Below are 17,770 nucleotides of genomic sequence, written 5' to 3'. Positions count from 1 at the left end.
TATTTGCTAACTCATTTGAATCGGAAAGATCTCAGAATATTGATCGTAAAGCGATATTCCGACATTCTGAACACATTATGTGTTTAAATAAATAATAAAATTTACCCTTTAAATGGCTATCACGTAAAAGTAAGCTATGCCGTAGGCTAAAGTACCAAACTTTATAAACGCAAGACTTTTGAACCATTGGATTCTTATATTAGAAACATCCATATGTCGTCTCTATTCTCTGTTCATATGAGTACTATCAGAAAGTGTCGAAAATGTTAGGGAGGGTGTTAGCCAGAAACGCGATTTAACCGAGAAAATACCGGCCGTTAATGTGTTAATTTAGAACATTAACAGATACAAAATACACGTATGCACAGTATGAATATTTTGTACTTACCAACTTTTCAAATTCATTCTTTCGAAAAGTGATACAGATGATATTCTCGATGTCGACTGTTGTTACATTCGATGTAGACGTAATTTTCTCACCGAGCCAATCTCTGTAAGTTTATCACATAAAAACCTGAAGCCAGCTACAAAAAAACCCTTAGGTATCGGGGAACACGACGGTGCAAAAATAAAATAAATTGGATAAAGATATAGAAATAAACAGCTTTAATTAAAATATAAAGAAATTCAAGTAAGACAAAAGTTAATGATTTAAATAAGACAATCATTAGGTTCGGCTATCTGCGGTAGGCGACAGACGAGTGAATCTGCGTAAAATTTGTTTTCCCCAAGATTCGTTAGAAGTTCCGAGATAAGGATGGGGGTACCACGTGGATTGGAATGTATGCAAATTCATTGGATGAGAATTGATGGAAGAAGGTGAACGCTCACGTCTATTGGTTAGACGATCAAGTTATTTATTGTCAATCTTAGTCATTAGTATTGCCTCTATATGTTCTTATAACGAAAAATAGAAAAAGTAGAATTATTATGTTATTATTAAATGATTAATGGCTCTTAATAATTGTGATTATAATTATGCATTTATTTTGGTTTGCATTATTGAATTTTATTAATTCTTATATTTTTAATTTTACCGTAACTGTTACATTCTTTATAATATAAACGTGTCCTTGTAAAAAGTAAAATAATGTATCATTTCTGGCGCCAATTTTAAATAGTTTACAATTAAAAGATCGATTAGTTTCGAGTTGTACATGATAGTGCAAATCTTCAAGAACAGAAAAAGCCCCCGCCAGTTACTGTGTTACTTCTGAAAATTGTAGAAATTAAAGTCTGCGAAGACTCCCTTTTACTTGTTAAATTGCTTTTTACAAAAACTAATAAACATTTGGGGATTAAATTTTGAATATTTTTCAGAATGACAAAACCTACATTTTCATGATTTCCAACATCGCATTCTCAATTTTACATGTAGAATTGACAATTGAAAATAGTGCAATTTTTGACGATTTTTATTTATTTACGGCTCAACGAATGTTTTTAACGACTACTATAATTTTCATTCGACTAAAGTACGTCAACTAAAGTGAGTTTTCACGATTCAATAACGTTTGATATTTTGGGAAGCATCATGGGAGATAAGAAATTCGATACTTGTTTACAGCGCTTACAGCAATCTGGTAGCCGGTAGCTAGCGACACTGGTTCACTTGACTTCTTAAGAACTGAATTTATAACATTTTACAATAATGAATGGCCTCATATGTAAGGTCATTGAATTCGTCTCAACGAACACCATCGTACGTACCAGGGAAAATCGGCATGCGACGATGAATAAATATTCATGCTAGTACAACTGACATGCCAAGTGTCAAGCATAGATAATTTTAATTCTAGATGGTATATGGAAAAATATTAAAATTATTGCATCATTCTACTGATATAGTATCGTTTGAATGAGAATATTCTCTTTCTTCTCTAAAAACAAATATGTGTAGTGAACATTTCTCTCTCTTTGGCAGTTTATGAATAGTTTCATTATTACGCAATTTTATAATTCTTATATTTGTCTACATCGGATAAAGAAGTACATAAGAACTTTCCCATAGAACCATAGGTTCTTGTAGCGTGGAATTCAATGGGTTTTTGTCTATACTAGTGTGCAACCAAACAGGCAGATCCCTAATTTTATAGGTTCTTGTATATACTAACGTTAGATAATCTCAGCATTTGGCCGTATGGTGCAGCACCAGTCTAAGAAGAACTAGGTCAATAAGCGTGAGTACTCTCTTTTGTCTCTGGCATAAATAATTTGTGCTGATTTAAATACGCTTTGAAAACAAACTAAATTGCGACAATTTTAAACAATATTGATTCATAAGTTTACTTATGTCCGGTTTTATTCTTTTTAAAAGAATTTTATGTTTGTAGTAAGCTTGTTAAGCTACATATTTTAACACTAATCTAACCTGATCCGATGAAATGACCGGCTTCAAAGTTTAATTTAAAGTTGTTCATTTATTGTTATTTCTTTTGTTCATCTGACTTTATGTAAATTTTTATATTATTTGATTTCTCAATTTGTATTAATATAAGAACGTTTGCAAAAGTTATATGAACAAAATAAATAACAATGAATGTACAATTTTAAATTAAATTTTGAATACTTGAAATTTTGAAAATTTTTAATTTTGAATTTTGGTAAGCTTAGTGTTTTTATTTACTTTATGTTTTTATTTACTTTATGTTTTTATTTACTTTTAACCATGGACAAGATATTTTACGATACGATATCGATACGATAGTACGGCTGAGTCATTTCGCGATTATGATACAATATCATTCACAATTATACTACGTCACGGACGAGATATCTTGTGCGTTTGCTTATTAAAACAAAAATTATAATTACAAAAAAACAGACTAACGGGACATCTTAAAAATGGTGTAGTACGAATATTGTGTCAGGGGATAACCTCGTCCGTAACAATGTACAAACGGTATTTTGTCGCGAATAACTTGTCTGTGTTATCGTGCGAATGGTATTGTGTCACAACATATCTCGTCAATGGTTACGAAGCAGATAATGATTTATTTGACATACTGCATATACTGGATTAGAAAAAATTTTTAATTTGAGGATTCTTGAAAGTAAACGTATGGTCTACTGGAAGATAACTGTTCCTTAATATGTTTAAGTATAATTGTTCGCAATATCGTTAATTAATATTTTAAAATTAGATTAAAATTTTAAAAATAGAAAGAAATAGATACAGAAAGTGTGATTTGTTTGATGTGAAATTTGTTTTCAGGTGTTCTTAAATATACCAATGTTTTGTTTTCAACTCTCTTTCAATTTTTTCTATAATATACTGAATAATTACTTTTTACTATTTCAACCATCCATTTCAATATGTAATTTTGTTCTATATACATGTCTTTTCCTTTTTGAAAAATTTTATTTGCAACTACCTAAAGTTTAATGAGTTTTAGAACACTATAACAAGGTTTCCATTCTTACCGTGGTTTGAGTATCGATTTCTTGATAACTATAGAAGTGACAGGTGACGTTATTGGTGCAGAATGTAAATTAAATTTTCTTTTTTACGTCTTCCATAGAAATAAATTTAATAATAACATTACGAAACTGATTTAAGAAGATAAAGCAACAGGATAAGAAACCATTTCGAAAGAATCAACAATGTCGAGCAGTATGTTGTTAAGCCTCTCGGAAACTTTAAATACATCCGAAGCTGCACTTCGTCTTCTTATCTCCATTTTTCTTGGTAATTAATGTCTTCAGAAGGACATTGCTTCCTTTTTTACGATTTTCATTTACAGTATTTAACGTCAATAAATTGGCGTATATAAAATACATGTATACATTAACCTATAGCCTGATCTCATTTTTGTTCGTTACATCAGTGATTGCATAATCACATTGCACTTCGATTTACTTGTTATGTATTATGATTTCTTATGTATTCCTAGAAATACTTTTCTAGATCTTAATTTGTCATTTTAAAATTGAAAATAGTATTTCCACAGTTTCGCAGTGTTTTGAGGTTGAAGGTTATGTATCCTACATTTTTGTTGCACATGCGTGCGTGATATGTACTTTAATTCTCTCGTAAATTGGTCAAGATTATCCTAATAGTAACTATTGCAATAGGAAACAACACTTTTTATTATTTAGATTGTTTAATTTTGAATCCTAGTCTAAACTTTATACAGAAGTAATTGTATGTTACATTATAATATTTGTAATTTAGTCAGTTAGGATTTATTATTGATTTTGGCTACAAAGAAACATACAAATTGTTTATCTGATGTGTATACTGACTGGTTATATTAAAATTTATATTTGAACATATGTGTTATTATGTGTGTGTTTTAGTGATTGTAAGAATAAAAATAATTACTATTTACTTTAGTAGTAACTCCATTTCTCGTCCTAATCTGTCACATTTCTCTATTCCTGGTTTTATTTTATGCAAATTATTTTAAGACGGAAATTGCAACATCATTGCAATATATATAATATTCTAGCTCAATGAAAGAATTTATATTTACAATTATAAATTATTTTCTTTGTTTTTCAATTGTGCGATTGTTGTGGATAAAAATATTGTTAATAATAACTATATAATATAATATAATAACTATATAATAAATAATAATAGCGTCCCAATTATCCGTATTGTATTTAAATTTCGTATCATTGATTACTTTTCACTTTATTATCGTCTCTTAAAACTATATATGTTATGATTGTAAGCATATAACAAATTGTCACGTACTGGTGTATTATTTTTAGATTAATTAATTAAATTATCATACTAATATTGTCATAGAGTTAATTACTTGTAATATGACTAATTTCGAAGTTGATGAAAACGAATTACAAGTATCAATAATTGCAACTAGATATGAATTTAATTTATAAAATGTACGTGAAATGAAACATTCGTAAAAATATTTCGATGAAACTCGAGAATAATACAATTATAACTGAACTTTCAGGATTACCCATCGCCCTTCTTCACAGATATACTTTGTACGGAAAATGTCCAGTTTTTCAACATATATTTTTTGCAACCTGTGGCGTTTTGATTTGCTTGTGGAATTATGGTAATTATTTTTCTTCAGAAAAATTTATTTAAATATTCGAAGAAGAATATTCGAGAAAAAGATTATTATTTCTTGAATTTTTTAAATACATTTTCATGTTTTGTCTTATATCTTTTATTCTATTTCAACTATGACGTTTACTTCTTCGAGGAAATGAATTGAAATTTTAGTGTGCAATATATTTGTTACTTTAAGAATTATTAAACTATGATGAATTATTCAATAGTAATTAAATCGGAAAGCAATTCGAAAATTATTTAAAGGTATTGATCGGCATACTAAAATAATTTTTCTTTTACGTATTGGAAAGACTTTATAAATTGATTGATTACTTGATAATAGTAGATGTAATTTTCATTCAAAAATATTTTGGATCAATTCTTTAAGGAACTAGTTGATCATAAGTATTGTGTACTTACAGGGCTCAATATACTTCACTCAGCTGCAGCAATGTATGTCACATATCGCGTCTTAAAACGCCTTGGTGGTACCTCTTTATCTGTTGTCATTATTTTTGTCTTCAATATGGCTCATCTTCTATGCGGTATGAACAATTTATAGTACACTATTATTTATACTTATTTAACAGTTCGTGCGATTTTTTAAAAACATGTAAATTAATAAACAAACAACCTACCAATCTCCGGCAAAAAAAACATAGGAATAAAAGATATTTAACTTGTTCTATATAATTAGCTTCACTTTACTAAGAAAATGTTACCAATGTTTACAAATTATCCAGAAATCGTGCGAACTATTATAAATTATAGTAAAAGTGTCGTTAGTTTTAATTGAGCGCGATTTAAAAAAATCATGTATGCATTTTTGCATAACATGTATTATTTCTTAAATAACGATGATAACTAATTTAATACGTTCGTTGCGATATCGATTACTGCTAATCAACAAAAGTTTCTCCGTTCACGTGACGTCGGTCATCGGTTAATGTTATGCAATGGATGTATAACAAGTGTACAACAGGTAATGTAGATCACATATATATATATATATATATATATATGATATATATAACAATAAATATATATATTAATAATATATATAATAATAAATATATATATATATTTCATCATTTAGTTTAATTTAAAATTATACGATTTTCTTGAAATTTAGTCCAAATTGATTCCACGTGGTGAACGTATTAATAATGTAAATAATTGATAAAGCGAATAATTTCACGTTTATTCAATAGTTGCATTACTTGGAACTAATACAATTTGATAGATCGTAATACTTAACGTGTGCAGATAATTGTAACTTCGTGGTACATGTTACCGTTTCGCTTGAAATGATATATACAGGGTGTCCTGTAATATATGAGATTTAAAGATCGGTTCAGTACATGAAAAAAAAATGAAAAGAATTCATATAAACATCTGATAATGTTCTTTTCAATTTATCCTTATTCAAGTTACGGCGAGTTTCTTCTTCAACAAACTGTATCTGCTTACTTTCATAACAGACCAAATCTCTTTGCATATGAATGCAGGTCTGCAAATGTTTTGCCATTGATTGTCTTATTATGTCTAGTTGTCCAGTACTGTGCATAATAAAATTCAAACGAATCTATAACTAAACTTCCATCACGTTTTAGTCAAATAAGCAGGTTTAGCAATAGAAATATGTATATATATATATAAATAATTTTTATAGATAGAAATAGATTTTTATATAGAAATATATATATATATATTATATATATATATATATATATATATATATATATATATATATATATATATATATATATATATATATATATATATATATAAATTGCTGGTTAAACAATTATATAATTGCCCGACTAAAGTGCAACAGAACATTCGAGTTAAATACTTTCCATAACATAAAAACAAGGACGAATGGAATTTTAATTTTAAATTCATCTATAAAATGATTTCTACATATTACAGAATACTCCTGTATCCACATGATAAATCGAACATAATAAAGATATTATACATTAAAAAATAATATTCGTTTTTATCGTTTATAGGATATTATATGACAAGTACAGATGATTATGACATAAAATGGACTATGCCACAGTGTGTATTAACTCTGCGATTAATTGGTCTTGCGTTCAATTTGCTGGACGGTCAAAAACCCGAGGTACGTATAGAACAACAAATAGCGTAATACACGCGATGGAAATGTCTAATTAATAAATAAATAGCCGAGTTAAAGAATCGAAGTTAAAATTTAAGTTAAATACAACAATTAAGAAGGATGCATAAGAAACGAAGAAAATTTCCTTTCAGAAGGAAGAAGTTTAACTAATGACATTGCCGTTTTAGGAAAAATTGTCTGCATCGCAGAAACAAGTGGCCTTGAAAGAACAACCAACGTTTTTAGAGATTGCAGCATTTGCATATTTTCCAGGATCGTTTCTCGTTGGGCCACAATTTAGCATGAAAAGGTACTTAGACTATGTAAATGGACGATATACGATGATCGATACGAATACTGTAAGTCATACTAAAATACTAATTAAGTAATCGAAAAAATTGTAAGAACTTTTTAATCGATATATAGGATGTCTCAGATCTTTCTCAACAAACGGTGCCGACATGTTCTATGAGTAAAACTAAGAGAAAAATATTACACAATCTCATAAATAATTCATTAACAGAATTACAACAAAAGGCTGATTTATCGCTCAATATATATATATATATATATATATATATATATATATATATATATATATATATATATATATATATATATTGAGAAGTAAACGAATACACGTCACAAACTAATATAAGGAATTTCTACTGCATTCACTGAAACGAATTATAATTAATAAAATATGTGATTAATCTCGTTTTTCACAGATATTAGTTTTACATTCATGAAAATAGATAACATTTTGAAGTAAGGCTAAAGTAAATGTTGTCAACCTATTTTCATATTGTGTTAAAGAAAAGATTAATCCATTATTATTACATACTTTGTATAATACTATGTTACTAAGATATTTTATATAAAACATGTTTACGTTTATGTAATATATTTTCTTACTTTAACTTTTGTAACATGGTGGCACACTTTCATCTATTGCCTTAAAACTCATGCAATATAATATAAAGAAAAAATAATTTATTTTTTGTATTTTTAGTTCTCTATGAAAGAAGAAATTGAACTTCTTGATTGTATCATTCCTGGTATTTCTCGAATGTTTGTCGGATTTATATACTTGATATTCTATCAATTAGGGACTTCATACATTCCCAATCAATATCTATTGAGTGCAGAATTCCGAGAACAGACATTCTTGAAACGTCTTTTTACGATTGGCTTTTGGGGTCATTTCAATCTGTATAAATATATTTCTTGTTGGTTATTAGCTGAAGGGGTAAGGAAAGCATGTATATATATGTTTATAATATATACTTTTCTAGGTTTAAGCACTTAAAAAAATTATTGAGATAAATATAGATTACCAATCTATTGATCAACAAAATAATTTATAATTAAACAATGTTAACAATTATATATTATCGTTTGCTTTGAATCATAAAACATAATTTTTATTTCAGGTTTGTACAACTTTTGGTCTAACTTATAATGGAAAGGATGAGAAAGGTCGTCCTCTGTGGAATGGTTGTGAAAATGTTAAATTGTTAAAATTTGAAACAGCAACTCAGTTTAATGATTATATCTTATCATTTAATATAAACACTAATAATTGGTGTGCGGAATATATTTACAAGAGGTTGAAATTTCTGGGATCGAAAATATATAGTCAGTTTTTCACCCTGGCTTTTCTCGCAGTTTGGCATGGACTTCATTCAGGATACTATGTATGCTTCTTCCTCGAGTTTATTATCATGTATGCTGAAAAAGACGTAAGTTTGATATTAGTTTTACATCAAATATTCCTATATGCAATGATTAAGCAATTGGTTATTTACCTGGATGATGATCAGGTAAACGATTGTTTAATGGCTTACTTAAAAATTTTATAATTTATAAATTTAGTATTATATTCTTCTTGTTATTATATACTATATAATATATATAATATCATGTTTATTTTTGGTAGAAATATATATTGATATTAATGTCATATTTTCTCAAAATGTAATTTATTGAATTGTAACTTATAAAATTGGTCAGATAGATCAAATACATTAAGTAAGCCATTATTCAATTGATTAAATTATTATTAAAGTAGTTAATGAACTAATTATTTGTCAATTTAGTATCATTGCACTGAGTAAAATTTTGTATTAATTTTTGTAGTTATCTCAAATATTGAAGAGACAACAGAAATTACAAAGCTTACTAAACAGTCGTCCAGAACTTCAAATTCTCACATGGATTCTTATGCACATGTACACATTTATTTTTATGGGTTATTGTCTTGTTTGTTTTACATTTTTGTCATACCCTCGTTATCATCAGGTTTACTTTTCTATTTATTATTGTGGTCATATAATATATCTCTCTTATCCACTGATTTCACTACTTGTTAAAATATCTTTTCTCAAAAAGCGGTCTAAAAAGTTTGAACAGTAATGTAAATGTAAAAAAGTTTCCGAATAAGTTTTATCTTTTTATTAATGATACTAAATATAAGGAAAGTGATTGAAATGAAATGATGAAGGGTACATTGTCTTCAAATACTGGAATTGCACATAATTTGTTGAAGTACAAGAAATATTTATAAACTATTTTTGAAAAGTGCCAATTAAGATAATAAAATATACAATACATTTTTTATAAATAGTAGAAGGTTGCAATTTCTGTATAAATAGAAGAAAATTTGTTTAAACTTCTAGAAATGACCTATTTATACTTTTGGAAGTCTTTTTTTAAGAAGAAAAAGAAACGGAAAATTTTGCTAATCTTTAATCTTTTATTAAGCAAGAACTTAATAAATTTGCAATGTAGAAGTATGGTTTTTTAATCATACTTAATGCTTATATCTTGACATGTTCATTTTAGGTATTTGAGGAAACATTTTATTTTTGGAAATTATTTGTAATCTCATATTGTGATTAGTAGATATAAATAGATACTTAATACTACTTAAGGATTTATTTTGTGTGATATTGTACACTAAATATAAAAAATTACACCTTCCTCGATTAATAGGTGGAATTAACTTTTGAGCATGTACAAAATATTTTTTGTATAAACTTTAATACGTACAAAATATTTAAGGGAGCTATTACAAATATCTTTATTTTGATTGATGCGTTTCAAGAAAATTATTTCTTTTTATAAAAAGAACTGTGCTTAGCATCACTTTAGATATAATTTAAGAAATATAATTTAACACTATGCTAAAGTTTCTGTTCTTTTAAAAATATGATGCATTTAAAGATTGAAATGCGGAAAGGTATGATGTATGATTGATGATAATAAAGGTATGATTATACAAATAAATTAAATTATTGTTTGTAGTAATTTAAAAAGTTATTAAAATTTGTGAAATCAATTTTTCATTTTCGGTTAAATTATAATCAGAATCGTAAATGTTACAGATTCCACATGATTAAATTATTTAATATGTATCCTCATTGTAACCTTATATTGTGCCAAAGATTATCGAAAAAATGTATGTATACAAAAATGTCAAATTGTGCGATCGCACTCGAGTGATTTATGGTTGTTTAAGTATTATAATCAGGTACTTACATACTATCCAAATTGAAACGGGAAGAATTATCGCATTATGTAGCACTTAAGATGTTCCATGCCAACCAATTTTCGGTAAAAGTTGAATTTTTTATTAAAATCATTGTCCCCATAGTGCATGTAAAACAAGTTTATAAGTGTTAAGATAAAGAAGTAAGTATGTACACTATGTGTAGTACATGTGGCTTGAATGGAAAAGTTACGTGAAAATAGTGTGGCATGGAAACCGTCAAACGTTTAAAAGTATTTACAAATTGATCAATTTAAAGCTAAATTATTTCTTTATCTTAAAAGAATAATATTTTAAAATAAATTCATGAATATTGAGTTGAAACTTAAGTTTAATTATAAGTATATTAAGTTTAATTATAAGATTGTAGAAAAGAGTGCATATTAAGTTGAGTACTAAGTTCGTTTATTTATAAATGCAAGACTCGTAGTAATTATTGAAATTTTCGGGTATAAGCTGTGCTTTAAAATATTCCGACATATATTTCATCAAGATAGCAGTTAGCTTTATTACGAATAAAAAAAGTCTACTCGATTTCTGTCCCATTTGGGTTCAGTGGACTTCTTGCTACAATGATGATGCTAATTAAACGAAACGTCGGAATAATTCTTCTAAAAGTTTATTTAACACGTTCTTTAAAAAATGTTCGATTGTTTCGAAAAATGTCCATCTCATGATTTCAATGGTTATGATAATTAAACATATCAGGTTAAGTTAAGTCCTCCAAGGATGTATATGATTGTACATAATTTAGTAAGTACTTCTGTATGTAGTATGTATTTTGTAATAGGTAAAGCTTTTCTGATGATGAGTGAGTGCAGCATTATTTTTGATATTTAATATTGCTTTATTTCTGGAAAGAGCAATGTAGGTTTTTAAGAAATAAACAAAACTAAAAATTTGTCACATATGGTAAAGATGTAGGTAGTAAATTTATAAATAATGTCTATTTGAGGAAGTAAAGACAAGTAAATAAAGCTTAATGTTAATCGAATACATATAATGGTTAAAAATGATATAAGATATTATAAAATTTTAAATATTTAACACAAATCATGTTAGTTTCTTGTATTTAAAGAAATTGAAGATCTGTGATTGAAATAATTAATTGGAACACAACAAATTATTTTGGACAGTGTTGATAAAGGAAAACACTAATCTAAACTGCAGTAACAATCTAAGAATGTATTTTTGATAAAATTGAGAAAGTGACTTTATTATAATGTTTTATCAGAAAAGCAGACAATTACTACTGATAAATATTGTGTATAAGTTAATCATAGGCAATAAAAAAAGAAATTAGTTACCATTATTTTTCACTAGAATAATGTTTCCAATGCAATTTGGTTGGAAATTTTTATGTTTTGAATATGTATTTACATAGAATTCTGAGAAAATATGTCCATATCGTTTTATAATAGGAAGGAAAGTTTTACAGTGATAAAGTAAAGAAACGATATAATTGCAAGCAGTAAAAAGTGATAAAATAAAATAGTTTATACTTCTTTTATTAGACATATTTATTTTGCAAGAAAAGGAATGAATTTACTACTCAATCTAATGTATTGCAAAGGAAATGTATAAATAGATAAGTAAATACTTTTACCCAAAGAAGATAGGATAAAATATTTAGACAATTTTTTTGGAAGTTATAATAATTCAAAAGAATCTTTCTGAATCTGTGAAATACTTTTATAGATTATTTAAACAAGTAAGACTAATTTTTACAGTAAAAGTTGTAATACTAACTACAGGTTTACAATTTTTTATAGATATACAAGCGAACATATTGAATATTTTTTCATTGTTATTATATTTTAAACAGTCAAGTTATTTATAAAAATATCTTTTTAAATGAAGTAATTTTTTAATATACTTGTATATCAAAATTATAAACTTGGAATTGTAAACCATTGTTTGTTATCCTTTTGTATTCTGTTCCAAATAAATTTGCATTAAATTAAATTTTTGTATCTTCTTTAGTTTCTGATCTACTTTTATTGAATTGTGTATATTGATCGAAAAAGAAAATTCATATTACAGTAGCTTTAAAGGGGAAATAAATGTAAAACTAATGAAGTGAAACTTTTTACAAAAGTACAAATAGTTTTTTTATTAAAATATACATATATATTAGTTACAATAATTTTCATTGTGTATCTTGTATTAATCAGAAATTTCTGAATTTGTTAACTTTCTATATGTGATAATCCTTTGTGAATAGTGCTCTAAAATAATGTTGAAATTTGCAGAAAAGATATTTCTGATTGTATAACTTTCTTTCTGATTCATTTGATAATAATTTGAAATTAATAGAGATAAAAGTAATATATATAATAAATTAATACAAGTATTATGCATGAATTTCCATCTCAACTTATGGTTAATGATATTAACATTACAAAGTGTCTTTAGTATACTATCATTGACAGAGATAAATAGTACCTCAGTATAATCGTAAAAGTCACAAAACTTTGTAATAGTAATAACATTACTTACAGATTGATTTTCTCAAAATCTCATGGATGATGAGTGTTATTATTGACTAAAATCTCTATAATTCACGAGATTCGCGTGTTTTGAGTATTTGATTCAGAGCATTCTTATGGAATAGGATTATTTAATAAGGACCACCAGGGCTTGATGGTGGAGCGCCATAGTTATCTGAAGGAGGTGATTGTGGTGGGGGTCCATATTCTGCATTTTGTTGTTCCTTCTGTAACATAAGAAAAGTACAGCCCTTTACAACTTGTTTCAAAAAATTCCTGTATTTGTGATAAATAAGTGCTTCATTGACTTTTAACAGTTATTTTTTAAATTTATCTAACATCTAATTATTATTTGCTTACTTATAGTAGATATTTTCTAATCCCAGATAAAATCATTTCTAAATAATTTTTCTCAATAATAAGATATTACATGTCAATTGTAATTATATATGATAGGATATAGTAATGATAAAAGTGGTTCTTTAAAGTAGTGTTAATTTTTTTACATACATATCTTTATATGTATTTATATACACTGCAAATTTGTGACTCTGTGTATACACATGAAGGTAAACACAAATTCAGTTCATAAAGTACGTAATATAATATTGTTTATTTTAATATTCATTCATTAGTAATGATTATGTCAATCAGTATTAAGTAGATATCTTGATTAGATTCTTTGAATGCAATTATTATAATAAATATTTATAATATTCACAATTGTATTTATTTAGTGTCTCATTTGATTTGGACTTGACGTCCAATCATTCGAATGTGTTTACAATCATCAGCATAATTTTGCTTTAAATGTTTAAACTTTGTGTACTTTACCTGTGTCTTATATCGAATGAAATAGACTTCTGGTTTGCTGGGCTGCGTTGGTGCTTGAGTCGGGAGAACAACTTCTGGAGCCTCTTCTGGCTTTTTCACCAGTACGTAGATCAAAGTCTTTTCTTCATCTTGAGGCGGTAATGGTGGTAGAGCTGGTGCTGTTGGTGTTGGTGGAGTAGGTGCTTTTATAAACACAATCTTGTAATGTTTCTGTGGTGGTGCTGCGGGTGGTATGTATTTTGGTGGTTTGTATTCTGGCGCTTCCGGAGGTGGTACATGAACGTAAACGTGTTTATGGACGACAGGTTGTTGTTGGGGTGGCCCATAGCGGTCTGGGGGACCATAACTACCGCTTGAGAGACTAGCACCGCTCGATGGAGGGAAGTACGAGCTAGGTGGTTCCGGTGCTGGTTTCGAGTATACTGTCGTAGAAGCTACCAATAGTAGCGTGGTCTGAAAGAGTTTTCAATATCTCGAAGTTATTATAATGAAATTGAAGGATAAGGAGAAAAAACGAGGAATGTCCATTTTTCGTGATTTTCTATTTTGTAACATATTTTATTTGTAACAATTGGAATTGCAAACCTATCAAATCGCAATTATAATGTTCAAAATAATTCTTTCTTATGATGTCTAAATAAGGTACAAACTTCATTTTATGAACAATACGGTTAAATTCATTGAATATTGTTTCTTTTCTATTAGACTAAAATAATAAAGTTTGATTTTTCGATAAAGCTGTTTTGTATCATATTGATTTGTAATTCAAGAAGAAAAGCGATAAAAGTGGGTATTTGACATATGTCGTCCACACATAATAAACATGAATTCTTCTATATTATTCTATAGCTAACTTTATATTATGTCGCGACATTCATATAAGTAGAAAGCATTTTCATCAAGTTCAAAATTGATTAGTATCGCCTATTTCTATTTCCTAATTTTGTCACCTTTCCATTTTATCTCGTTATGAAATGCATAATATTAATAATAAGTTTGTGCTGGATTTAAAGTTTTGAATTACTCGGATTCAGAAGCCTACTTACGATTTAGGCATATTTTTTATATCCATAGTGAATATCGTATCATATTTTGTGATAAAAAAAAGTTTTGAATTCAAGTTCTAATTCATTAGCTTTACATATAAATTAGTTAATAATTTCGATTCATTAAATCCAATAAATGTGTTTAAAGTAAATCTAATGCTAATAAATGTAGAAGCCAGTAGTTGCAAATAACCACAATTAGCTTAATGGATTTGGCTAAAGGGGACAGTTACATAGTATCAGCTGTAGACGTTTAATTCACATTTAATTACACTTTCCTTTTAGGGAAACAGTAGAAAAGCATTGACATCATTTTAAACCCGTTTTAGATGCACTATTCACTGATTACGATAATTACAATAGATTTTTATTCTTCCGTAGTTCGAATTCATCTTGACGTCTACTATAATGTAATAAGAAAAAAATATGATCGTACTTAAGAAATCCAAGGTGAGCTTGGTTTCTTCACGAAAACAAATTATTTTCGAAATTTTTTATTATAGACATTTATTGTAAACACGATACTGATCAATTTCGGTTAAAAAATTTTTTGTTACATAGTTGTAAATGTGTCGTGTCAGACGGACTACCCTGTATTTATCGAAACAATGTCAAAAATAGAATATTAATGAATTTATACTCAGTTATTGAAGTCAAATGTAAGGTCTTTTAAATTTTACTTTTATACCTAAAATATTTTACTTTTACTTTTTGAAGAGATTGAAATTCTTAATTGAATTAAGTAATAACATTCTTTCAACGAGTATCAGACAAGAATGACAAGAATAACAAGACATGATAAAATAATTTATTTTCATGTAAAAAAGTGTAAATCTTAAAACATATGTAATCTCTCATATCTATCGACTGCTAGTACATTTGAATAAACAGACATATTAAGTTCGAAGTTAATATTATGCAGCAATTTGATTTACGTTTCCAGAATATATTACAGAGTTATCTAGAATTAATTCGATATTCCGAATTAATTCTTTCACGCCAAAAATTAAATTAAACATAAATTCTAATAAATGAAAATAAATTCAGTAGCGAAGATGATCAAACATGTTAGCCAATATCAGATAGTGATAAAGTAAAGGATTTATGGTTTAATTTTTTTAGAAATTAAGTAATTTGTCTCTATTAAGTATCGATATTAACCGTTGAAAAGAAACAGATTTTCTTAAGGAAAAGGGAGAAGAGAGAGAACAAAGATGTCGTAATTAAAGTGTCATACTAATTATTTCCAGTGCAGTGACTATATTTCAAAAAATAAGTAGTGCCTTTTACTTTTACTCTTGCATCCTGGCTTTTCCTTTTCGAGTTTCCTCGCTCTGTTTATTTTTTCTTTATGCGGGAGAATCTGCTGCATTGTTTCTTAAAAGTCGTATAATTATCTCCTTATTGGCTGATTACGAAACTAGTAGTTAATTGAATAGTAGAGTAATTGGTACTAGACTTCATTGATTTCGTGAAAGTTTCTTCAATGGAATTCCCATGATTAAAATGTCAACATAAACGAGTATCATTAAATTAGAAAAATAATATGTTTCGGATAACAAAGTCAGCCAATTATCATATAAATAATACGTGATTTTTTGTTTGAATCTTTTAATTAAGTGAACCGCTTTCCATCACTTTATTTATTTCATCTCGACTGCTATGTTTTGAGTAGTAAGTTTATAGAAACAATTGCAGGAAGCTTTTCCGCCCTGCCACCAGAGATCTACGCTGCCGTGTTGGTTTAGATAAACGTTTCTGGTCAAGAGTCAAGAGGTTTTGAGAAAAATGACTACCGAAATATAAACTGTTATATTTTCAGTCTCAATACAGAAACGGCTTCCTTATTTAATATGCATATAGATAAGCTATTTTCGTACTATCTGGTAGAAATGACGTTGCAGATATGTGACTTAACCTTTCCACTTAACCTACTCCAGTGCGACACGTGAAACTTTCCCACTAGTGTTCCCACTCTAAGCATTTCCTACAAGCAGAACTTCCAAACGACTAGGTTAATCAACGAGTCTAGCAGCGGACCCAGGACGAAACTCTCCTTTTTTCTCATCATTGTCCCTACATCTTTCTCGCTCTTTCTTCAATCCCCACACAATAAAAACGTTTTATCTAGCTTAAACTCATTATTCTTTTGATTAAATATTTAGATCAGATGTTTATCAGAGATTATCTACAAAAGAAAAGGTTTTGTCTTATTGTTAAATTGAATATTTCGTTAAATTTTTATATTAAACTTTTGTCATCTTTTTTTGATCATGAACATTTAAACATTTAAATATTGTTTTGATTATGCAATCCGTTTTATAAAATGAAATATTGTTAATTTGCAACTTTCATTATACGATCTTGTACAAGATTTTCCTATAAAAAGAATCAAGTGATCACAAATGATATAAAACGTATCTATGTACATAGTGTACAAAGTGTGTCTCATTTTATCGATCCACATAAATATGTATCTTCTAAACTATACTTCATTCCAAAAAGTTCACAATGTATAATATATGTCATTCTACAATTATGTAAAATATTATGTACAGCACATAATATATCATATATAAACATCAGTCAAAACATAATTAACTTATTGATCGTCACAGTGGTCATTGGTCAACCCACGTTTTTTACAACATTTCTTAGAATGATTAAAATAAGATAAATTTGTGAATGACT

General features: G+C 27.6%; 2 protein-coding genes across 8 annotated transcripts; one reads left to right on the top strand and one right to left on the bottom strand.

Annotated features, from left to right (window-relative positions):
* The first annotated feature begins 2,159 nt into the window (after positions 1-2,159).
* On the top strand, positions 2,160-10,453 carry LOC126874984 (lysophospholipid acyltransferase 5). Of its 7 annotated transcripts, none has more exons than XM_050637574.1 (9): positions 2,165-2,180; positions 3,522-3,688; positions 4,926-5,033; positions 5,455-5,577; positions 7,048-7,163; positions 7,349-7,519; positions 8,173-8,409; positions 8,594-8,902; positions 9,300-10,453. In XM_050637574.1, exons 2-9 carry the CDS (start codon positions 3,604-3,606, stop codon positions 9,573-9,575), a joined length of 1,425 nt encoding a protein of 474 aa, XP_050493531.1. In that variant the 5' UTR covers positions 2,165-2,180; positions 3,522-3,603; the 3' UTR covers positions 9,576-10,453. The 7 variants fall into 7 exon arrangements, with proteins under 7 accessions (XP_050493534.1, XP_050493531.1, XP_050493530.1 ...); XM_050637573.1 differs by lacking the exon at positions 2,165-2,180 and adding an exon at positions 2,498-3,059; XM_050637576.1 differs by lacking the exon at positions 2,165-2,180 and adding an exon at positions 3,123-3,487 and having other exon boundaries at positions 3,563-3,688.
* A 1,466-nt stretch (positions 10,454-11,919) lies between these two features.
* On the bottom strand, positions 11,920-17,106 carry LOC126875001 (uncharacterized). The gene is made up of 3 exons (XM_050637620.1): positions 16,998-17,106; positions 14,034-14,486; positions 11,920-13,426 (listed from the first exon to the last, which is right to left on the bottom strand). Exons 1-3 carry the CDS (start codon positions 17,061-17,063, stop codon positions 13,331-13,333), a joined length of 615 nt encoding a protein of 204 aa, XP_050493577.1. The 5' UTR covers positions 17,064-17,106; the 3' UTR covers positions 11,920-13,330.
* Between the last annotated feature and the right edge of the window lie 664 nt (positions 17,107-17,770).

Source organism: Bombus huntii, chromosome 17 (genome assembly GCF_024542735.1).
Source record: "Bombus huntii isolate Logan2020A chromosome 17, iyBomHunt1.1, whole genome shotgun sequence".
Taxonomy (NCBI): domain Eukaryota; kingdom Metazoa; phylum Arthropoda; class Insecta; order Hymenoptera; family Apidae; genus Bombus; species Bombus huntii.
The sequence above is the reverse complement of the archived record's forward strand: the minus strand, read 5'-3'. Positions and strand labels throughout refer to the sequence as shown.